This window comes from Phoca vitulina, unplaced genomic scaffold, assembly GCF_004348235.1.
Source record: "Phoca vitulina isolate PV1807 unplaced genomic scaffold, GSC_HSeal_1.0 scaffold11, whole genome shotgun sequence".
Classification (NCBI taxonomy): Eukaryota; Metazoa; Chordata; class Mammalia; order Carnivora; family Phocidae; genus Phoca; species Phoca vitulina.
In genome coordinates this window covers 17,724,070-17,743,190 of record NW_022589714.1, presented here as the reverse complement: position 1 = coordinate 17,743,190, position 19,121 = coordinate 17,724,070, and the positions used below count along the sequence as shown (strand labels likewise).

General features: G+C 36.4%; 1 protein-coding gene across 3 annotated transcripts in view; it reads left to right on the top strand.

The window, feature by feature from the left end:
- OGFRL1 (opioid growth factor receptor like 1) overlaps positions 1-18,534 on the top strand; it is a 20,662-nt gene extending 2,128 nt beyond the window's left edge. Inside the window, exons 1-7 of one of the 3 annotated variants that reach the window (XM_032409520.1) lie at positions 178-1,055; positions 3,699-3,785; positions 3,935-4,016; positions 6,988-7,066; positions 7,156-7,222; positions 7,329-7,474; positions 11,475-18,534. In XM_032409520.1, the coding sequence (XP_032265411.1) occupies positions 996-1,055; positions 3,699-3,785; positions 3,935-4,016; positions 6,988-7,066; positions 7,156-7,222; positions 7,329-7,474; positions 11,475-12,132 (1,179 nt within the window). In that variant the 5' untranslated portion in view covers positions 178-995 and the 3' untranslated portion in view covers positions 12,133-18,534. Of the gene's footprint in view, positions 1-177; positions 1,056-3,698; positions 3,786-3,934; positions 4,017-6,987; positions 7,067-7,155; positions 7,223-7,328; positions 7,475-11,474 lie in introns of those variants that run through there. The other 2 variants (XM_032409519.1, XM_032409518.1) reach the window with 2 other exon arrangements.
- The last annotated feature ends 587 nt before the right edge of the window (positions 18,535-19,121 follow it).

The window sequence follows — 19,121 nt, the reverse complement described above, 5'->3', positions numbered from 1 at the left end:
TTTTGCCTTTCTTCTTCCCCCTTTCCTGCTGGTTTTGTCGTGGTTTTTTTTCATGCTTGCCCCCCCCCCCCCCCCCCCCCCCCCCCCCCCCCCCCCCCGCCAAAGTATTAGAGGCTGTATGCCAGTTTCCCTTTATCTTGTCTCCCAATTAAGAACTTCTCAGAGAAGTTTGGGATATCAAAAAACACCAGCTTAGATTCAATCCAGCTAACTAGGTCCATCTGTATAAAACAATTTGATAATTAATGTTTCAGTCTGTTAATTGTGACCCCAGAAAATGGTAGACCACAGCAGCCCTCCCTTTTCCCCTTTAATGATTTATTTTTCTTGTTAGTGTCACCATTTCACTTCCTTAAAAAAATCTTTTTAATGTTGCTTTTTGACTCTCAACTCCATTTGTTGCCTCTCCCCATAGTCATTTGCAAGTACTGCTAGAGCTACCTTTAGAATATATCCCAGTCATGACTACTTCTCACATCCTTCATTGCCTTCATTCCTAGTTCAAGTGAATATTTGACAAATGATGGTGCCATCTTACTTGATGGGCAAGTCCAGGGAAAAAGCATCATCAGAGCTTAAATCAAGAATTCTCTTGAATTTTATATCCTATTAGACATCTAAGTGGAATTCCTAACATATCTATGGATGGAGCCTTAGTCCAGGACTGCAATCATCAGCTTCTAAGAATGGTGGTGTACAAAGTCCTGGGAGATATGTGGTCATTAAGGAGTGATGACGAATAAGAACTAAATCCTGGGCACTCCTCAATTTAGAACATATGAAGGGGAGGAGGAGCCAAAGAGAAGGCTGACAAGGGGCAACCAATGAGATAGGAAGAAACCAGGAGAGGTGTGGCACCTGACAGTGTTTCAGGAAGGAGGGAGACAACATTTAACTGGCCAGTGCTGCTGGGAAGTTGCCTGAGTTGAGCACTGAGACATGGTTTGGTGAAAATGGAGATTTCTTAGTGATGTTGAAAAAGCCATTTAGATGGAATGCTGAGGATGAAAGCCTCATTGTGGTGGGTCACCGGAGAAGAGGAGGAGAAGACGGGGGTATGCACAATTCTTTGGTGATATTTTCCTATAATAGGGAGCAGAGCTATGGATCCGTATTTGAGGGGGGATTTGGTCAAGGAATGTTGTGTATGTTTGTATTAAGATTAGTGATATTACAGCATGTTTGTCTGCTGAGGGGAATGATCCAGAAGAGAGAGAAATTTTGATGATGCAGGAAATAGGAACAATATATTAAGGAAAAAAATCCTTGGCTGAGCAGGTGAAAGGCACAGGATAGGGAATCCAAAAGGAGCAGAAGTTGGAGGAACAAGGTCAGATGCTTGCAGGTTGGTACATTTAGAGGTTGGAGGATGCAGTCATTCTCATGATAATCCTGGGAAATAGGTAGGGGCATGAGTCATTATCTCTGTTTCACAGAAGATAAAACTAAGATTCAGTTAAGTGGTTGGCTTAAGGCCTCACAAATAAGTAGCAGAGTTAAGACAACCCAAGGCTTGGGCTGTTGACATTTTACCAAGGTTCCTATCATGCTCCTTCACTTTTAGTGGAGCTGAAATGGATTCATGCCTAATTAGTTGGACTTGTAGCCCCAAGCCTGGGATTCCAGTTCCTGTGCTCTCACTGAGCTCTGGGGCCTTGTTCAACTTCTCTAAGCCTGGGTTACCTTGTTTCTAAGCTGGAAACACTAATAACTGCCATCCAGGTGTGTGTCATAAGAATCAAATGAAATAATATACATGTAAGTGCTTTGTAAATGGAAAAGTGCTTTCTATACAAATGTAGGATGATGATTCATATGGTTGTAGCTCAGGCTAAATAGATTCAGAAACTTGCTAGGCAGAGCTATTTTGAAACGTGTGGCAAGGACCAGAATTTAAGCTTTTCCTTGCTTATATAACATGACAGAGTAGCTAATGTTAAACATCAGAGAATTTGGTGTTAAAGTAAGTATCTCTATACTTGTAGTAATAGTGAGAATCATACCACTTCAAAAATGTGCGAAAACTGCTTGGAGGATGCTAATCTGTCAACACAGATGGGGGTGGAGGATGATGAGAAAGGGATTGGGAGGGGGGTGAAGCTCTTAATGAACATTCAGACCTAAACTATGTCTTCTCTTTCCTCATTGTCATCTGACTTATTGTCCTTCTGCATGACGCGGGACACAAAGCATTTCCTTATACATTCTAATAGTACGTATAGTTAGAGAATTGAAACTGATTACATTGACCCATATCTTACATTTTAAAAATTATTCATGGTGGTGAGAATTTTTAGAATTTAAATAATATGAATAAACTACCACATATAAGTTACTACAATCTGAAGTTCATTTGAGAGCTTTTACTACTTTGTGTATATATGTCTTAAATTTGCTGATTTATGTCACCTTGTGTTATCACTGGATTCACAGATTATTCATGCCTCTGTGTACTTGTTATGGTGCTATGAAGGATGGAGTTTAGAAAGCTATTTAGTTTGTTTTAAAAATCCCCCTTTCTTTTTTTTTATTATGTTATGTTAATTACCATACATTACATCATTAGTTTTTGATGTAGTGTTCTATGATTCATTGTTTGCGTATAACACCCAGTGCTCCATTCAGTACGTGCCCTCTTTAATACCCATCACCAGGCTAACCCATCCCTCCACCCCCCTCCACTCTAGAACCCTCAGTTTGTTTCTCAGAGTCCATAGTCTCTCATGGTTCATCTCCCCCTCCGATTTCCCCCCCTTCATTCTTCCCCTCCTGCTATCTTCTTTTTTTTTTAACATATAATGTATTATTTGTTTCAGAGGTACAGGTCTGTGATTCAACAGTCTTACACAATTCACAGCGCTCACCATAGCCCATACCCTCCCCAGTGTCTATTACCCCAGGCACCCCATCCCTCCCACCCCCACCACTCCAGCAACCCTCAGTTTGTTTCCTGAGATTAAGAATTCCTCATATCAGTGAGATCATATGATACATGTCTTTCTCTGATTGACTTATTTCACTCAGCATAATACCCTCCAGTTCTATCCACGTCGTTGCAAATCATTTCATAAGTTTTATTTTCCTTCTAAGTACAGCTAAATGTTGCAAAGTTAATGACAATTTTCTTTGTAGAATTGATTTATTATCTTAACAATTTTTTAGTATTATGTATTCTAAAATAAATTTTGTCATAGAATCACTTGTGTGACCTCTGGTAAAGTAAATGTCTTAAATTCATTTTGAGTTCTATATCTGATGAATATTGATCTAGAACATTTGGCCTCTATAGGTTCTTGGTGAATAATAAAGTTTTTTTATTCAGTAAAATACCTTAGGACAAATGTTATTGGGTTCAAATCAGGCAAATAGAAGGCCAAAAAATGTTGCTAGTAGGCATCATTAAAAGAAAGTTTCTAGAGCTCTGGATGGAACAAGGTTAACCATGGCCTCGTGGTTGTTGGGACTGAGTGATGAGTACTCAGGGCTTACTATAATACTATGCCTGCTGTGGAGTAAGTTATAAACTCTCCTTAATAAAAAGTTGAGTAATTAAAAAAAAAATTCTAATATTGTCATTATTCTGAACAGCTTATTACCTTTCAGGCTTTTCTTACAGATGTTCATTATTTTAAGTGTTCTAGAAATTTCTCAGATTATCTTCCTTCACCATGTAAATGGAATTTCACTTTTTATTTTAGGGTGGTGATGCCACTGAAGCAACTGCCAAACCAAAGAGAAGCTTTTATGCTGCGAGGGATCTGTACAAATATCGACATCAGTACCCAGTAAGAGTATAGAATGTTTTTTCTAAAATGTAAAATATTTCCCTTCTGTTTTTCTTATTTTGTGGTGCTAGTAAGCAAACATGCAAGAAGAGTCCTGTGCCTTTTTTATATGTCCATATGCTGGAGATTGACTTATTTTTTTCCTTTAGCAGAACTTCAAAGATATCCGATATCAAAATGACTTGAGCAATCTTCGTTTTTATAAGAATAAAATTCCATTTAAGCCAGATGGTGAGTAATCTGCTATCCTGGTAAAAAGCAAACTTTAAATAATAACATATACCTAGTTGTTCTTTGTATATTCTGTGGTCAGTACCTTTTTAATGCATTTGTTCATTGACTGGCTTTACTTTGGTCTGTAGTCTAATGTGTCCCCAAAATCCTAGACTCTAGAGTTGTGAACATCCACTTGGCAATTTCTGGAGGAATAACTGTGAATTAGCAATACCTTCCCACCACTTGTTCATGGTGGCTATTATATTAAAGAAAGTGGGGGCCACTTCTGTGAGAGGCAAAGAGATAAGATAAATTTACAGAATCATAGATATTAGATTACTAAGAAACTTTAGAGGAAATCAAATTAATCTTCCTCATTTTAAAGATGAGGTTACTGGGTTTTAAAGCTTGAACGACTGACTTGTCTGATCACTCGACTGTAGAGTTGGGTCTAGGATCCAGAGTTAAGTATTCCTTTCACCACACCATACCCCCAAATTATTTAGAACATAATTGAAAAGTAATGTTTATATTAGAATTATCTTTCCTGTTGATTTTCAGAATCAGGGGTCAGGGAGCTCCAGCAGTCCCAGTTCAGTTTTCCAATATCCTGGGAAGGGAACTCCAGAGACAGTAGATCTCCATTCAACTCTGCCAAATAAACTGCCTCCTCCTTCACAACTGTACAAAACTGCCCTCATCGGATCTTTTCTAAGATTCTCTCTCTATAGGGAGAGGATGCATCCACTATGGTAATACGCATATTTCACTGAGGCACCATGCTGTGGTTCATGATGGGCATCCTAATTTTATCTAGGTCAAACCAGCCAAGTTGGCGTCTCTCCTTCTCGCCCTTATCTCTGTGAGGTGACCAGATGGCCCTGGCTTCTGCTCTTTGTTCTTAGTGGAAACTGAGCCATATCCACAGCCATGTGAGTCAGGGAATGAGGGTCATAGATTGCAAAGCTTTCCAAGTAGCAGGACTACATTCTTTGGTGAACTAACTGGATGAAGGCTGTCTGAAGGCTAGGTGGAGTGCTGGGAGGAGGAATTCCTCTACTGTGTACGGAGAGATATGACAGTTGGGAGTTTGGACTTAAGAACATTGTTGCAATGGCCAGATTGTGTCCCCAAAATCTGCTCTGATTTAGGAGGAAACATCTGGATAAAAATGCTCTGTTGTATTTACTAATGATAGAAACACACCACTTTATTTACTAATTAAAATAATATTAATTAAATTATTAGGGTTTTTTTTAGGACCTGGGACAAGAAAACCTTTTGAAGAAATGCGATGATAGATTAATTTGACTCTAACTTGAATTTAATAAAATTTACCTAAAGGAATGCCTTTAAATATTAAAAACATTGAGCATGACAGTATGTAACTGAATTATTTTTCTATTTCTAGTAGTGAATTTATTTTTGAGGTAGTAATTTAAAGTAATAACTTCAAGCACTGCATTAATTTTTTGTAATCTTTACCACAAAATCTATTTTGAAATCTTATAGGGTTGGTAGGGGTCAGGAGTTTTATCTAAGGTCACATAAAATGTTATTCTAGTTTATTATATAAATTACATAAACTCACCCAATTTCCTCCCCAGTATGTGTACACGTGCACATATCCTTCCCCCCTCCACACACACAAACACTTGCCAATAAGCATAAGCCTGCAATGATGTATTTTAATTATTAAGCAGGAGGAGGGGTAGTGGGAAGGGAAATCATGGGGTAAATGGTTTTAAAATGCTGATAGGGCCAACAGGATGATTCAAAAACAACTTTTTACTCAACCTTCCAAGAGTAGACTTCTACTACAAACTGGTGATCTGTGGTGGAAACAAGAATGAGATCAATTATGTTTAGAGAAATATGTTGTGTTTTTTTCTGTAAAATTGACTAAATGGCCACATAGTCAAATGTGCGGACCTAGACAGAATTAGAGAAGCAGGACGGTTTTGTTCTACAATTGGCCCTTGAACGGTGTAGGGGCAACGGGCCCTAACCCCTGTGCAGTCAGAAATCCATGTGTAACTTTTGACTGCCCCAAAACTTAACTGCTAATAGCCTCCTGTTGACTGGAAGCTTTACCAGTGGCATAAATAGTTGATTAACATATATTTTGTATGTGATAGGCATTATGTACTGTATTCTTACCAAAAAAGTTCAAACTCAATGTTGTTCAAGGGTCAGCTGTAATAAGTTCTTATGGGGAAACAGTAGGATGTGGTAAAGAGGGCTTAGTTTTTGGAACCAGAAAGACCTATATTCTACTCCTAGATTTATTCTTTTGTTAGTGTGTGACTTTGAATAAATCATACAATGTCCTCATTAGTAAAATGGGGATGGTAGCACTGGCTTGGGAGAGTTCTGTGAAGATTAAGCTGGACGATGTATACTGTGTGTAAAATGGGTCCTTTTTCTTCTGTTTTTCCTTCCTCTCTTTCCTTCTCCTTTTTCATGCTTTTCTCCCTCTCTTTCTGTTCTCTCACCTTTCTTTTATTCCTTTCTTTTTCCCTGGGCTACATTTCATTTTGATCCCATCTTGTATTTAAAGAACTAAAAAAATAAATAAATAAAATAAAGAACTTAGGACCATCTAGGGCAGGGGTTGGCAAACTTTTTCTGTCCAGGGCCAGATAGTAAATATTTTCAGCCGTGTGGGCCATGTAGTCTCTGTTGCAATGTGCATGGCTGTGTTCCAATAAAACTTTATTTCTAAAACAAATGGCATAGTTTGTCAACTGCTTTAGAGTAACCCTGTCTGATAGAACTTTCTGTGACTTGAGGTGTCACTGAGTTTTGAAAAATTAGGCCTATTACATAACTGAGCATATGGCATAGGGTATTCATCTTGGCATAATTTTTGTGTGCTATTACTAAATGTCAGAGGTTTTAATATAAAGATTAAGTGGTTAAATGTGAAAGTGCCTTCAACAATGTCTTAAATGTCTGGCTCATTTTCTAAATATTTACTACTTAGGTGTTTACATTGAAGAAGTTCTAAATAAGTGGAAAGGAGATTATGAAAAGCTGGAGCACAACCACACTTATATTCAATGGTCAGTTAACATTTCTGTATCTTGAACCGTGTCTATTTAATCATGTATGTTTTCCAGATAACATTAATATTTATTTTTCTAAAAAATAGGCTTTTCCCTCTGAGAGAACAAGGCTTGAACTTTTATGCTAAAGAATTAACTACATATGAAATTGAGGTAATGCAAGCTCATTTCATTTTATAGGAGATGGCCAGATAGTATTGCTATTTTATTGTCCTAGTAACTACCGAATCATTTCAGCTGACTTTTTCCCCCCCCCTAGGAATTCAAAAAAACAAAAGAAGCAATTAAAAGATTCCTCCTGGCTTATAAGATGATGTTAGAATTTTTTGGAATAAAACTGGTTGATAAAACTGGAAATGTTGCTCGGGCCGTTAACTGGCAGGAAAGGTTTCAGCATCTGAATGAGTAAGTAAAGCCCCCGCAGTGCATCAGGGGCCAGCATGTTATTTTTTCTGGGTTGGAATTCTCTATGGAACATAGGAACAACTGGTAGATGGACCCAGGAATTTGAATTCAAAAGCTAGTCTGAAATGCATTTTATTCCTTGTTCTATGTTCTAAAGCACAACAAAACAACAAGAAAGAATGAAATTGCAGGTAGGAATAAAGCCATTCCTCTTCAGAGCTGTTTCTTCCTGAAATCTGTCTACTGCCCAGGCCAAGTGTGGCCTCTCTCCCTCTTTATACCATGGTTCTTGGCATTTATACTTATTTCTTGTATAGTTTTCCACATCCCCTCTGCTAGGTTGTGAGCTTCTTTCAGCACAGTCTGTTCGTCGAGCATGGTACCTTGTTAGATTAAATCCATAAATTAGGCCTATGACATATAAAAATCATTTTATAAGACTGAGATGTGCCTGTACATTTCTAAAAAAGAGGGAAAATTAGAATTTTCATTATTTAGGTAAAAAACAAAAGCCCACTTTTGCTTACTAAATCCTAAAACCTGTGAAGAAAATTTAACATGGTTTATTTGGAATTGATTTGCTGTATTCTTTTGCCTGGATATTTATAACTTTCATTAATACTTATAGCCAAAGTTTATTTTTCTTATTGTTTTCTTTGTATGCAAACTGATTTTTTTTCTTTTTAATTATAGGGTGACTTATGAATGCTGGACCATAAAACCAACAACTTTAAAGCATTTTTTTTTTTTTTTTAGCACATTATGATTAGCTGAGCTGGGCAAGTACCAAGAAAAAAAGTAACCTAAGAAATTTTTCTTTGCCCAACAGTTTTGAGCATCAGTTAACTGAATTTTTTGGTATTTTTCTAGAACTTTCATCTTGCTTTCCTAAAATGAGTATAAGTATTAATGTTTAAGCCTTCTTTTTACTTTATTAGTCACAGTCAACACTATTAAAATGGTAGCTTATACTAAAACACTGAAGATATGGGCATAAAGCTTTATGATCCTGACTAGAAGACCCATTAACTCATAACTCAAGTTAAATTTGATTTATATAGGGCACTTACAACAGAAGCATATATACCTCTGCCCAAGCAATGTGGGTAGCTGTCTCTGGACAGAGTTTCTAAGCATTTCTGACATACTGTCAACGAAAGCTATATGCAAGTAGCCTACTGACATGAAGGACGGCAGCATGACTATCATTTTAGAGAATCACCGTCTCCAACTTCTTGGAATAGCAGTCTTATTTAGTAAGTGTTTGTTGAACGAACAAACAATGAACAAAAGACGTTTGCCAGTTTAAATTCTCCCTGGGGTTTTATTTTCAGATCCTCTAACTGATAGCTGGAAACAGAACCCTTCTGAAAGTTTTAATTAAAATGATCTCCTGGCTTGGGTCAGGGGAAGGGAGCCTGAATTAACCATCACATTCCCTCGCCCCATTCAGATCCTTTTCTTTCTACCGCCCACTGTCTCTCGTTTTCCTTTCCCTGGGTATTGCACAGAGCTTTTATTTGTGTTTTAATCTGTGTGACATCTTGAGTTTCTTAGAGTAGGCAGGAAACTCAATATATTTATAGTAGCCCAGCAGCCAAAAAAGTATTGAATGAAAGTGAAATGAAGTAACGTTCAGTGAACAAGTGACCATGACTAAAAAAAGTGAAATATTTTGAAACACGGGAGTACAAATATATAGACCAACCACTCAGATGTATTTCCAGTTTTATTTGTAATCACCTTAGATTATGGAGCCATACTTTAGACTCTGGAATTGCTTCTCACTTTTATTTTCTACCTCCTGGTTCTTGCTTTGTGTTCTCTCTTCACCTACCTGGTCTTCCCGACACCTGTGGTCCTATTTACCACCCTTACTTCTGTCGGGAAGCCCAGCTTCTCTTTTATCTGCTGTGCAACCCCAAAGACCGCTGATAACATTAGGAGGGTTTTAGCTGTTCTCTTCTCTTCCATTTTGTCTTTATTTGTCATATTTATTTCAAATCATACTGAAGCACTCAATTTCTCTCTTGTATACTTCTGTTCCATAATCCTCATTTTCATTCTCTTCAACCCAAGTGTTTGTCCTTTTCTACTGTTACATCAGTATTTTAAATCGGAGAGTATATAGATACAGATACATGTGTACAGAACTTTCATCTTGGCCATTCATCTAAGACTGGATATGTGCAGTTGAGCTGGTTGCAATAGAGTAAATTTTGTTGGATCAGGTAACTCATCTTTGGGATTTTTAAAGAAAAATATTCCCCCCACTTTTCCATACATCTCCTTCTCAGATTTATGAAGCAGATGTTGCTCAAGGATTTTATCACTAAGTTTTTGGAGAAGAGAAACTCCATACTAACCTAACACTAAGTCAGCTCTGCTGCTAATGGCACATGGTCTTAACCTCATTCAAATTCATGTTGTCTTAGAAGACTCTTACTTCCTAACTGTTAAAAAATACAGATTCGTAAGACACAAACATACCTGCTATGTTTTACCCTTTGGCCTCAAAGAGTCGAATATGAGGATAATACTTTCGTGGTAAACATCCAGAAGAACAGGGATGATGAAACTGCTGGACTTGTCTTTTCCAAGATTTGGCTAGCCTGAATCATAAAGGTTTTTGTTTTGTCCAGATAAGCTTTCCTATTAAAATGTAAGGCTGTGGAACCATCCCCTTCTGTCCCTCAGGTAATTCAGCATCCTTCTTCACTTTTCCCGAATAATTTGCTAGCTCTTCGTAAGTGAAACCAAAGCAGGTATATGCATTGCTTGTATAAAGTTCAATGTCCGGTGTATAAAACAGGTTTTAGGAAGTTAGAAATAAGTGGTGGTTACGGTTGTGTATCAGTATAGGGTAAACAAATACCTGGGCTGTTGATGATCCATGATTAATACGTGCAGCTGAAGAAGCCTTGTGGATGCAGCCAGGTATTTGTAATAAGGCAACTAGAGCCCGGTGTTGTAGGGCAGAGATATTATGAATTGTGAGAGATGGAGGCTTGGAAAGCCTTCACCTGATAAAGGCCTTACTTTGGGGACAGAGAAGAAGTTTGTGCAATTTGGGGAAAAAGGCTTCTTTGGAGTCCATGCCATTAGAAGCAAAATTTAAAATACTCCGATTGGGGAAAAAGGAGAGAGAGGCCACGGATGGAAGACAATTAGGTGATTAAGTTGGGAGAGGTACATAGAGGTGGCCCTTAGTACCGTATTTAAATAATAACAATAACAATGTGAATTTTAAATAGTATCTAGTATTTTTTGAATTCTACATGCCCTGCATATGTCTCAACTCATTTTGATTCTTATAACAGTCCAGTAAGATGGGCCATTTCCCCTATTTTACAGATGAGGATACTCAGTCAGAGAGAGATACCGTATCTTCACATAGCTGTGGGTGGTAAAGCCATGGTGCGAACTCAGGTGTGACTCCAAAGCCCATGCTCCTAACTATGTTCCGCTAAAGAAGTCAGTTTTGCATCCTTTGTCAGATTGTTCTAGCAAGGTAGAGTGGTTTTTGCTGCTTTCCTTGTAAGTTGGCTAAAATGGTGGATTTTGCTGACACTGTGAATCATACCTTCAGCTGATGGCTAATGTTGCATTTATGTTTGGTACCAGTTACCTGTGGTGGGCACAATACAGTTGGTGTTGTTGCAAATAAATGCTCCAGGAGATCACATCCTCAGTGTATACTTAATAAACAACAATTCAACATCAGTGGGAATCAATTTTAGATCTAAATATTTTTCAAATATGCAGAACTAAAGCAACAAGGGGAATTTATATTATATATTTGAATTTCACATAGATTGGCATTACATTGAAGTATAAGGTATTAATAACGTCTGATTTATTCTTCCCATGGTGTCTAATACGACTTTCAGTAAAGTCATTGTTCAGTTAAAAAATATTTTTCCAGTACTTTTCTTTCCCCTGCTTTCCTGCACCTGATTTCCACACCCCCCCCAACATTTTATTCAATCCTCTCTTTCAGGTCCCAGCACAACTATTTACGAATCACTCGTATTCTTAAAAGCCTCGGTGAGCTTGGATATGAAAGTTTTAAATCTCCTCTTGTAAAATTTATTCTTCATGAAGCTCTTGTGGAAAATACTATTCCCAATATTAAACAGAGTGCTCTGGAGTATTTTGTTTATACGATTAGAGACAGGAGAGAGAGGAGAAAGCTCCTACGGTTCGCCCAGAAACATTACACGCCTTCAGAGAATTTTATCTGGGGGCCGCCGAGGAAAGAACAGTCAGAAGGAAGCAAAGCCCAGAAAATGCCTGCCCCTCCCGCCTCTGGTCATATCAGTCAAACTTCTATGCACAAAAAATCCAAGGACTCCAAAAATTCCTCCTCAGCTGTTCATTTAAATAGCAAAACGGCGGAAGAAAAAAAGGCAGCACCTGGAGGGCCTGGAGAGGAGACAGACCGGCCAGGCGCCGAGCCCAGCAGTGAAGCTACCAAGCCGGGAAACACAGAGGACGGTAAGGCCGAAAATTCTGACCCGGAAAAAACAGGCACCAATCCCACAGAGAGGAGGGAGAGTGCAGCTCCCCCTGAGACCGAGGAAGAAGGTGAAACTCCTAACAAAGACTGTGAAGATCCTGGACCTGCAGGTTCCCCCGGTGAAGGACAATTACAGTGAAATTACCCGAGAACGCACACCCCAGCGTAGGTAAGCAGGGGGGAAGAACCCTGCAAGGTCTCCTGAAGAACGGAGGGTCACATTGCGAATTTTAGCCATCTATTTGTGATTTCTGTTGTCAACGTTTTGTTGTTGGTTTTTCATTTTGGATGACAATGAATTTAATCTTTAGTAAGAAGTTTTAAGCAAGACCCAATAAAGGAATGTATTCTGTAATGCTTTTAGGGTGTGACTTTTCAAATTCTGTCCATAGTAATTGCTTTTAAATTATTTTCAATGTATCTAGAAATAATCATGTAGTATTTGATATATCAAATAAATTCTTTGGGAGATGCCAGTCTACACGAATAAAAAGCAAGAGGATAAATTTCATTCTGTTGCCATGCTTTTGCCCAATTTATGGATTTATTTCTTAAGCTGGAAAAACAAATGTGGTCGTTTCAGACTTTTTCGGAAAGTAATTTGGACTCGTCACTGCAACACCTCCACATGCTTATTTTTAAATTCTGGTACGTGAAATTTGTGTTCTTGGGGAGCGATCATCTCCCAGCCCATTTCTTGGCCCCACTGTCCTTTCCTCTTTCCGTCTCTCTGCACTTGCCCTCATTTGCCATCTTTGTCAGCCAGCATGTACTTTTCTAGAGTACGTTCAAGTGATCCCCTGTACTGAAATTTAAGTGGAACAGAGGGGGCACTTTCAACTGTACGATAACCAAGAATTTGCTTTTTTTTTAAATAATAAAAATGTTTTTCTATGTTAGATGCTTAAGAACCAATTTTGATGCAAAAGTCCAAGAAAAGGATTTTGCTTTTATGGCTGTTCTATATAAATTTGGTGCTTGTTTCTGAATGCAAATGACTAAAGAATTAAAAAATAAGGAAAGAAATTACTATTTTTAAACAGCATGCTTCTTACACTGGCAACAAGGCAGTGGTCCCTAAATCCTTGACTATCTCAGTGTTCCGTGGGCTATGAAATTAATAAGAGTGCTTAGTCCAGAGTATCTTTAAAAAAGAAAACAATTTGATGTGTCTCTTAAGTTGTCAAACCTTGAAATTGAGAATAGATTTAAAATTCCATATCCTTCGGTTTAGCAAGCCCTTAATGTGTTGATACATTAAGAGCAAGTAATTTTATTTCCTGTACTACTATTACTAATTAATATTACAAATCCGAAAATAATCAGAAATGCTGTGGTGGGAACTTCAAAGCATACATACAAATACAGTTAAAGCAATTAATAGAAAAAAATTTCACTTTCATTTGTGGAGCGGAATTGGCTCTTGTGTATCTCTTGGGCTTTTAGATTCATTTAACCCCCCAAGAATTTTTACTGTGTCCTATTTGTTAGTCATATCATACCATCTTCTGTTACCTTTATGATCAGGGGATTTCCGGCAGAGGATTTCTAGAGACTATATGAACAGTATGCCTTTAGAAATACTTTATTGCTTTGAAGTTTACATGAAACATCACAGTTGCTCAAACTTGACTTTTTAAATATGAATATTATAACCAAGTTGTTTATCATACTCCAATTAATTTGGAGCGTTTTCTTATTTTTGCTTCCCATAATATCCCATTTTTTGCTTTCTATTGTTTTGTGAAGTGAGCATAAAGATTTGGGGAAACAATTCTGCTTTTGCATTTCAATTTCTTTTTTGTATGGACCCTCTAATGTGGTGCTTGTAGCAATGTCCCCATAGAGCTAATAAACAGTTTTCCAGGGTTAGACAGTGAGAGTGGTTGTCACATTGAACCGAACTGTAGGAACATGATTAATTCAAAATATCTTACCAATTTTGAATACATGATAAAGTGGTCAGACTGCTTTCTAAGTGTATAATATTAAAAATTTGTGACCAGATATTAAAATATTAAAAAACAGTGGACAGAGACTAAAATAAATGGATATAATCTGAAATGACTTGGAAACTGTAGTATATCAGAGCCCCTACAAGTAAAAACATTTCATTCAACAATTTAACTTTTAGAATATTATTCCTAATTAGGGTTTTGATTAGATTGTGCCAATTAATTTGAGAATATTTAGTCTCAAGGGAAAACTGCCTGGCTTCCATTTATAACAGGGGCCTTTTCCCACTATGTCATTTTTAAGATCCATATTCAGATGTAATAGTATGATTCCTCTATTTAATCTGCAAATAATTTATGAGAGAATTCTTCAGTGGAGAACAAGTGAGGGGATGTCATTCCTTCGGCAAATAAAAATTATGAGTGTCTGGAATTTTTTTTCTATAAAGAATACTTTGTACAATTAATAGTTTTTTAACTAAGATCTATAGATATGTATTTATGTGGGTCTTAGATATGAAACAGCCCTCTGGGTTTGACTGTGATGTTTTGTATTTTTAAAAACTACCATATGCTTGCAGAAATTTATTGAGAAGCTGTTTTAAAAATGCGGTGAAGCATGGCCAAATAGCTAGAAACATTATTGAATCTTTGCAAATATATAGACTTTATTGTTGTACCTTGGACCGCGAGGATATAAACATTGGCTATTGATAAAATATTAAATTGCATTTCATGGCAAATAGATGTTATATCGCTTGGTTAGTCTAGTACATTTCTAATATTTTGTGCTTTCATATCTCTAAGGAGATAATATATGTGAAAGTATTTTGAAATACTGTAAAGTGATATATAATTATAAGATATATTTCTGTACAGTAGAGAAAAAGTTTATAACATTAAGAATATTGTATCATTATACAGTTTCATGCTTAATTTCATAAGAAACTCAAAAGAATCATAATAGAAGTGAAAATGTGTCTGCTTTCTCTAATCAGGTCTAATTCTCAGTTCAAAAATTATTTTGAATTTTGGTTTTGAGACTACTTTTTTTTCAGCTTCAAGTAGAAAATAAAATGTATAACTCAGGAGTTACTAGAGAAGTTCCAAGATTTTTTTTGCGAAGTATTAAAAATACAAGTATATGAAAATGTCACTTAACAACCATCGTTTTCATTATGCTTCATATTTTGTTGTATAGAATTACCTACTTTGCTTCTAGCTTTTATGCTTTAATCTGAGTGAAAATATGATCTGGCGAAAAAGGAAAAACAGTGCAAAGTTCTATCTGAGTTGCTCTTTAAAAAACCATTTTAGTAGGTAAATTTCCATATCGAGTGGTCAAAAACTGGTTGAACTGATAGAGACTATTTGGTTAATTGTTTACAGTTAAATTTCCCAAGTTTAAAATAGAATTATGATTGAGTTTATACTCTATTGAGTAAATCAACCAGGTTTTTGTCTTTCTATAATTGAGGTTCTTCTAGAAGTTTTATTTCCTAACCAAAGAAGGACATTCTTGATCTTACTTGAATGTAGTTTCGTCTATGGGTCTCCCATGTCTATTTGGGCTGAGTGGGGATCCTTTGTTATAGGAATGGTTTTGAAGACTTCTAATTTGTTTCCCACTTAGAGAATTCCCCTTTGTCTTTTGCGGTATATGTGTTAAATATAAGGTAGGCTGGAGTTAGAATTGCTAGAATTATTTCAAATGCAGGTATGGTTGTAGAGAATGATGACAGGTAGTCATCATAGTATGGGTCAATCAGAGTCAATGTAGGATCTAGAAAATTAGGAGTTACATATTTTGGCTTCTTTCAGCTTTGAATTCTGTAGTGTTTATGACATGAACAGATTTGTGTGGGTAATCTCTAGGGTGACAATGAGTACTAGCCTGCCTCCTTCCCTGTTCTAGTTATCCAGCCCACCCAGCAGATTGTGTTCAGGGACAGGCTGTGTTTTTAGAAATCCCTTATTACTGAAGTTAATAATAATATAGTTATAAATATGAATGCCTGGAGGTGTCCAGATGTGCCTTAACTAATGTAAATGGTTTTCATTGAGAAGTTTAAATTTTTACTCCATTGTAAAATCTTGTCATGAGGAACTTTTCAAACCATGAATATCAGTTATTTTAATGAATTTACCTTGGTGCTTTTTCATTTTGGAGAAATTTCCCTTTGTGACAATAGCATTAGTTCATAAGGAAGTGTACTTGCCACAGTGTTCAACAATGTGTTATATTTGACAAAAAGTGTCTATGGTAAGAAAGATTAACTACATTGGTACATTTATTTATGCTCTTCCTTGATTTTGCTACATGCTATGATTTTCATTTTAAACATTTCTCAGTTACTACAAGCAATATTTATCTGTATTTTACTCTCAGCTGCAGATGGATGCAGAAAATGGAATTCTATTAGAGGCTTATTTAAAAGTTTAATTCCAGTAAATGGTTAGAGGAATCTGAAATTAATTTTCTTATTAGAAACATTTAAAAAGCACTGTTTTTGCTTTTTTTCCTAGATTAGAATATTTTTTGTCATCTGCTCTTTTCCTGATCTGTTGAGAATTATTGTTTTAGTTATTTGTGGGGAAATCGCTTCTTAATATGTTTGTTGCTTGAATTAAAGTTTTCATATGGAGGATACAATTAAGTGCTTTGTTTTATGGCTCAAACTATGCCTGGAAGTAGAGTTGAGAATGGGGACTAAGAATCAGGTGGGCGGGCATCTTGGTCAAGTGGAGCCGACACTGGGTTCCAGTCTCTCCAAAGGCATGATGGGTCCTCAGAGCTTCCTCTGAATCATGAGGGTGTTGAGCCCCATTATCCCTGACTTCTGAAGAAGGTGGATTGCCTTGGACCCCATACACAATTTTAATAGGTATCAATTTTCACAAAATATCTGTTATAATTTGCTACCCTTTTGTAGTTGTTTAGGAAATTGTGAGCAATTAGACACCTGCTATGTAAATTGTAGCTGAATCTTTATCTTGGGAAACATTGAAATACCATTTCTGCCCACCCCTCCTCCCAGTTCTTCAATCAAAAATTCTTTTGAGTTGTTCTTTCATAGGTAAATATTAAAAAGTTTTTATAAAATGACTCAGTGTATTTTAAAAATGAACTGAAAGGGAAAAGACATTGATGCCTACTTGTTACGCTGAAAGACCTTGTTAAAAAAAAAAATCAGAAACCTTATGAAAATATATTTAAGCTATGAAGTTTATCATATTTTCATTTTTAAATTATAGCAGAGTTTATGGAACAGTTTACTTTTTAAATTATAGCAGAGTTTATGGAACAATTTACAGTTACATTACAGAGAGATTAGTTATATAATAATCTTGGTCCTAAGAAATGTTCAAGTTCTGTACTCATTGGTCAAATGGGCATTATTTTTTTCAGTGCTAAGAGATTTAGTTTCAGGTGAAGAAAAGGAAAACACAAATGGAACAAAAGATTAGAAACAGTAACAAGAAACTTACCACAGAAATAAAGATATAACCAATGATGTGTTTGTACAAGTGACGGAATTGTTGGGAGCAGATGAGGAATGATCTGTAAAAGCTTTATGGTGGGGATATGATTTCAGAATTAGCTCTATGTTATTTGTGCCTAGGAGGTTAGGGATTGGTGTGCAAACAGAATCCCATTAATACTCTCATCTGAACCATGATTTCTGCCTACTCCACAGTAGACTGAAACCTTTCAGTAGATAGAAGTAGGCAAATAATCAGATACTAAGTTTAATTTCTTTGCCAGTGTGTTTCAATAGTTGGTGGTTTTACTAACCAGAAATTAAACTGAGGGACTGGCTGAGATAAGATTCAGTAATAAGGTTGTCTAGAAATGAAGTAACCATCTCCCATAAAAGAGTTGACGGCATATTAATTGTGCGGCGTTACAATTAAGAGATGAGAGCAAAGCATTAGCTTATCATTTGATACGTGGTTTTTTTTTTTCATTCTTATAAAAAGACCATTGACTCACTTTTCCTAAATAAGCTATTGGCCTTTCATTAGTATTACCTAAGAAGATAGATGGCCAACTGGGTCCTGGCACTATTTTCACTTTGGAAACTACTGTGTCCTTTGTATGTTAAGTATTTCAGGAAAATGGGTAGGATTCTGAAAAAGCTGTGTGTTTTACTTCCCACGTAAGCTCTCGCTGTCCAGCAGCCACCGGTTCTTCTCTGTGCTCTGTATTCTACTGCAGTATGAATTACAGGATGCTGTGCATGTCTGTTAGTACCAATACCATGTGTGTGTGGTAGGAGTTGTAACCAGTTTCTGGATCTGTATGGTACTATGAAACACTTATTTTATAATTCTATAACTTGTATGGCAGTGTTATGCCACAAATGTATAAAGAACAATAGTTTCTGTTGCTTACTGCTATATTTTAAAATATTGTTTCTGAAATAATATATTTAGAGTTCCTTTAGAGTAATTATTTTTAAAAACTATTGCCAAATATCCTGTAAAATGAACAAAAGCCACTTCATCTTGGTTAATATTTTAGCATTATGTTAGAGTACATTATCTTGATTTTGCATGATTAAAATATTTTTGAAGAGCTGGAACAAATGACTTGCTGTTTTTCTATGATTAGACATATTTTTATGATTATCATATGAGATCAACATTATTTCCTTTTATGTTGTAAAATAAATATTTGATTTTGAAGGGTGAAATCTTACATGTGAAGTTATTTTTGTTGCAAGATTCTGGAGGGCAGATCGCATGTGTAAATACTTGGATATTTATTGTTTCTTTTTTTTGCTTTTCTCTAATGCAAAGTTTAAAAAGTATATTGAACACAGATAAATGAAAACGAATAATTAATGGAGATGACATTCTTCACTAAAATAGGTCTGATCTTTTTAATAAGAGTGTAGTTGACACACAAGTTCACATTAGTTTCAGGTGTACAACAGAGTGATTCAGTTTCTCTATATGTCATGCCCAGATCATTACAAGCATAGCCACCAGCCGTCACCCTACAAAGCTGTTACAATAGCATTGTAATAAGTCAAATGTTTGACTAAGAGAAATGCAGTTGTGAGTTGAAAGGGAAGAGGTTGCTCTAGATATCATGGGACTGTGTGGCTGAGGATAAAGAGGGGCTTGGCTGGACTGATCTAGATAGGCAGGAAAAGAGAGGACAAAA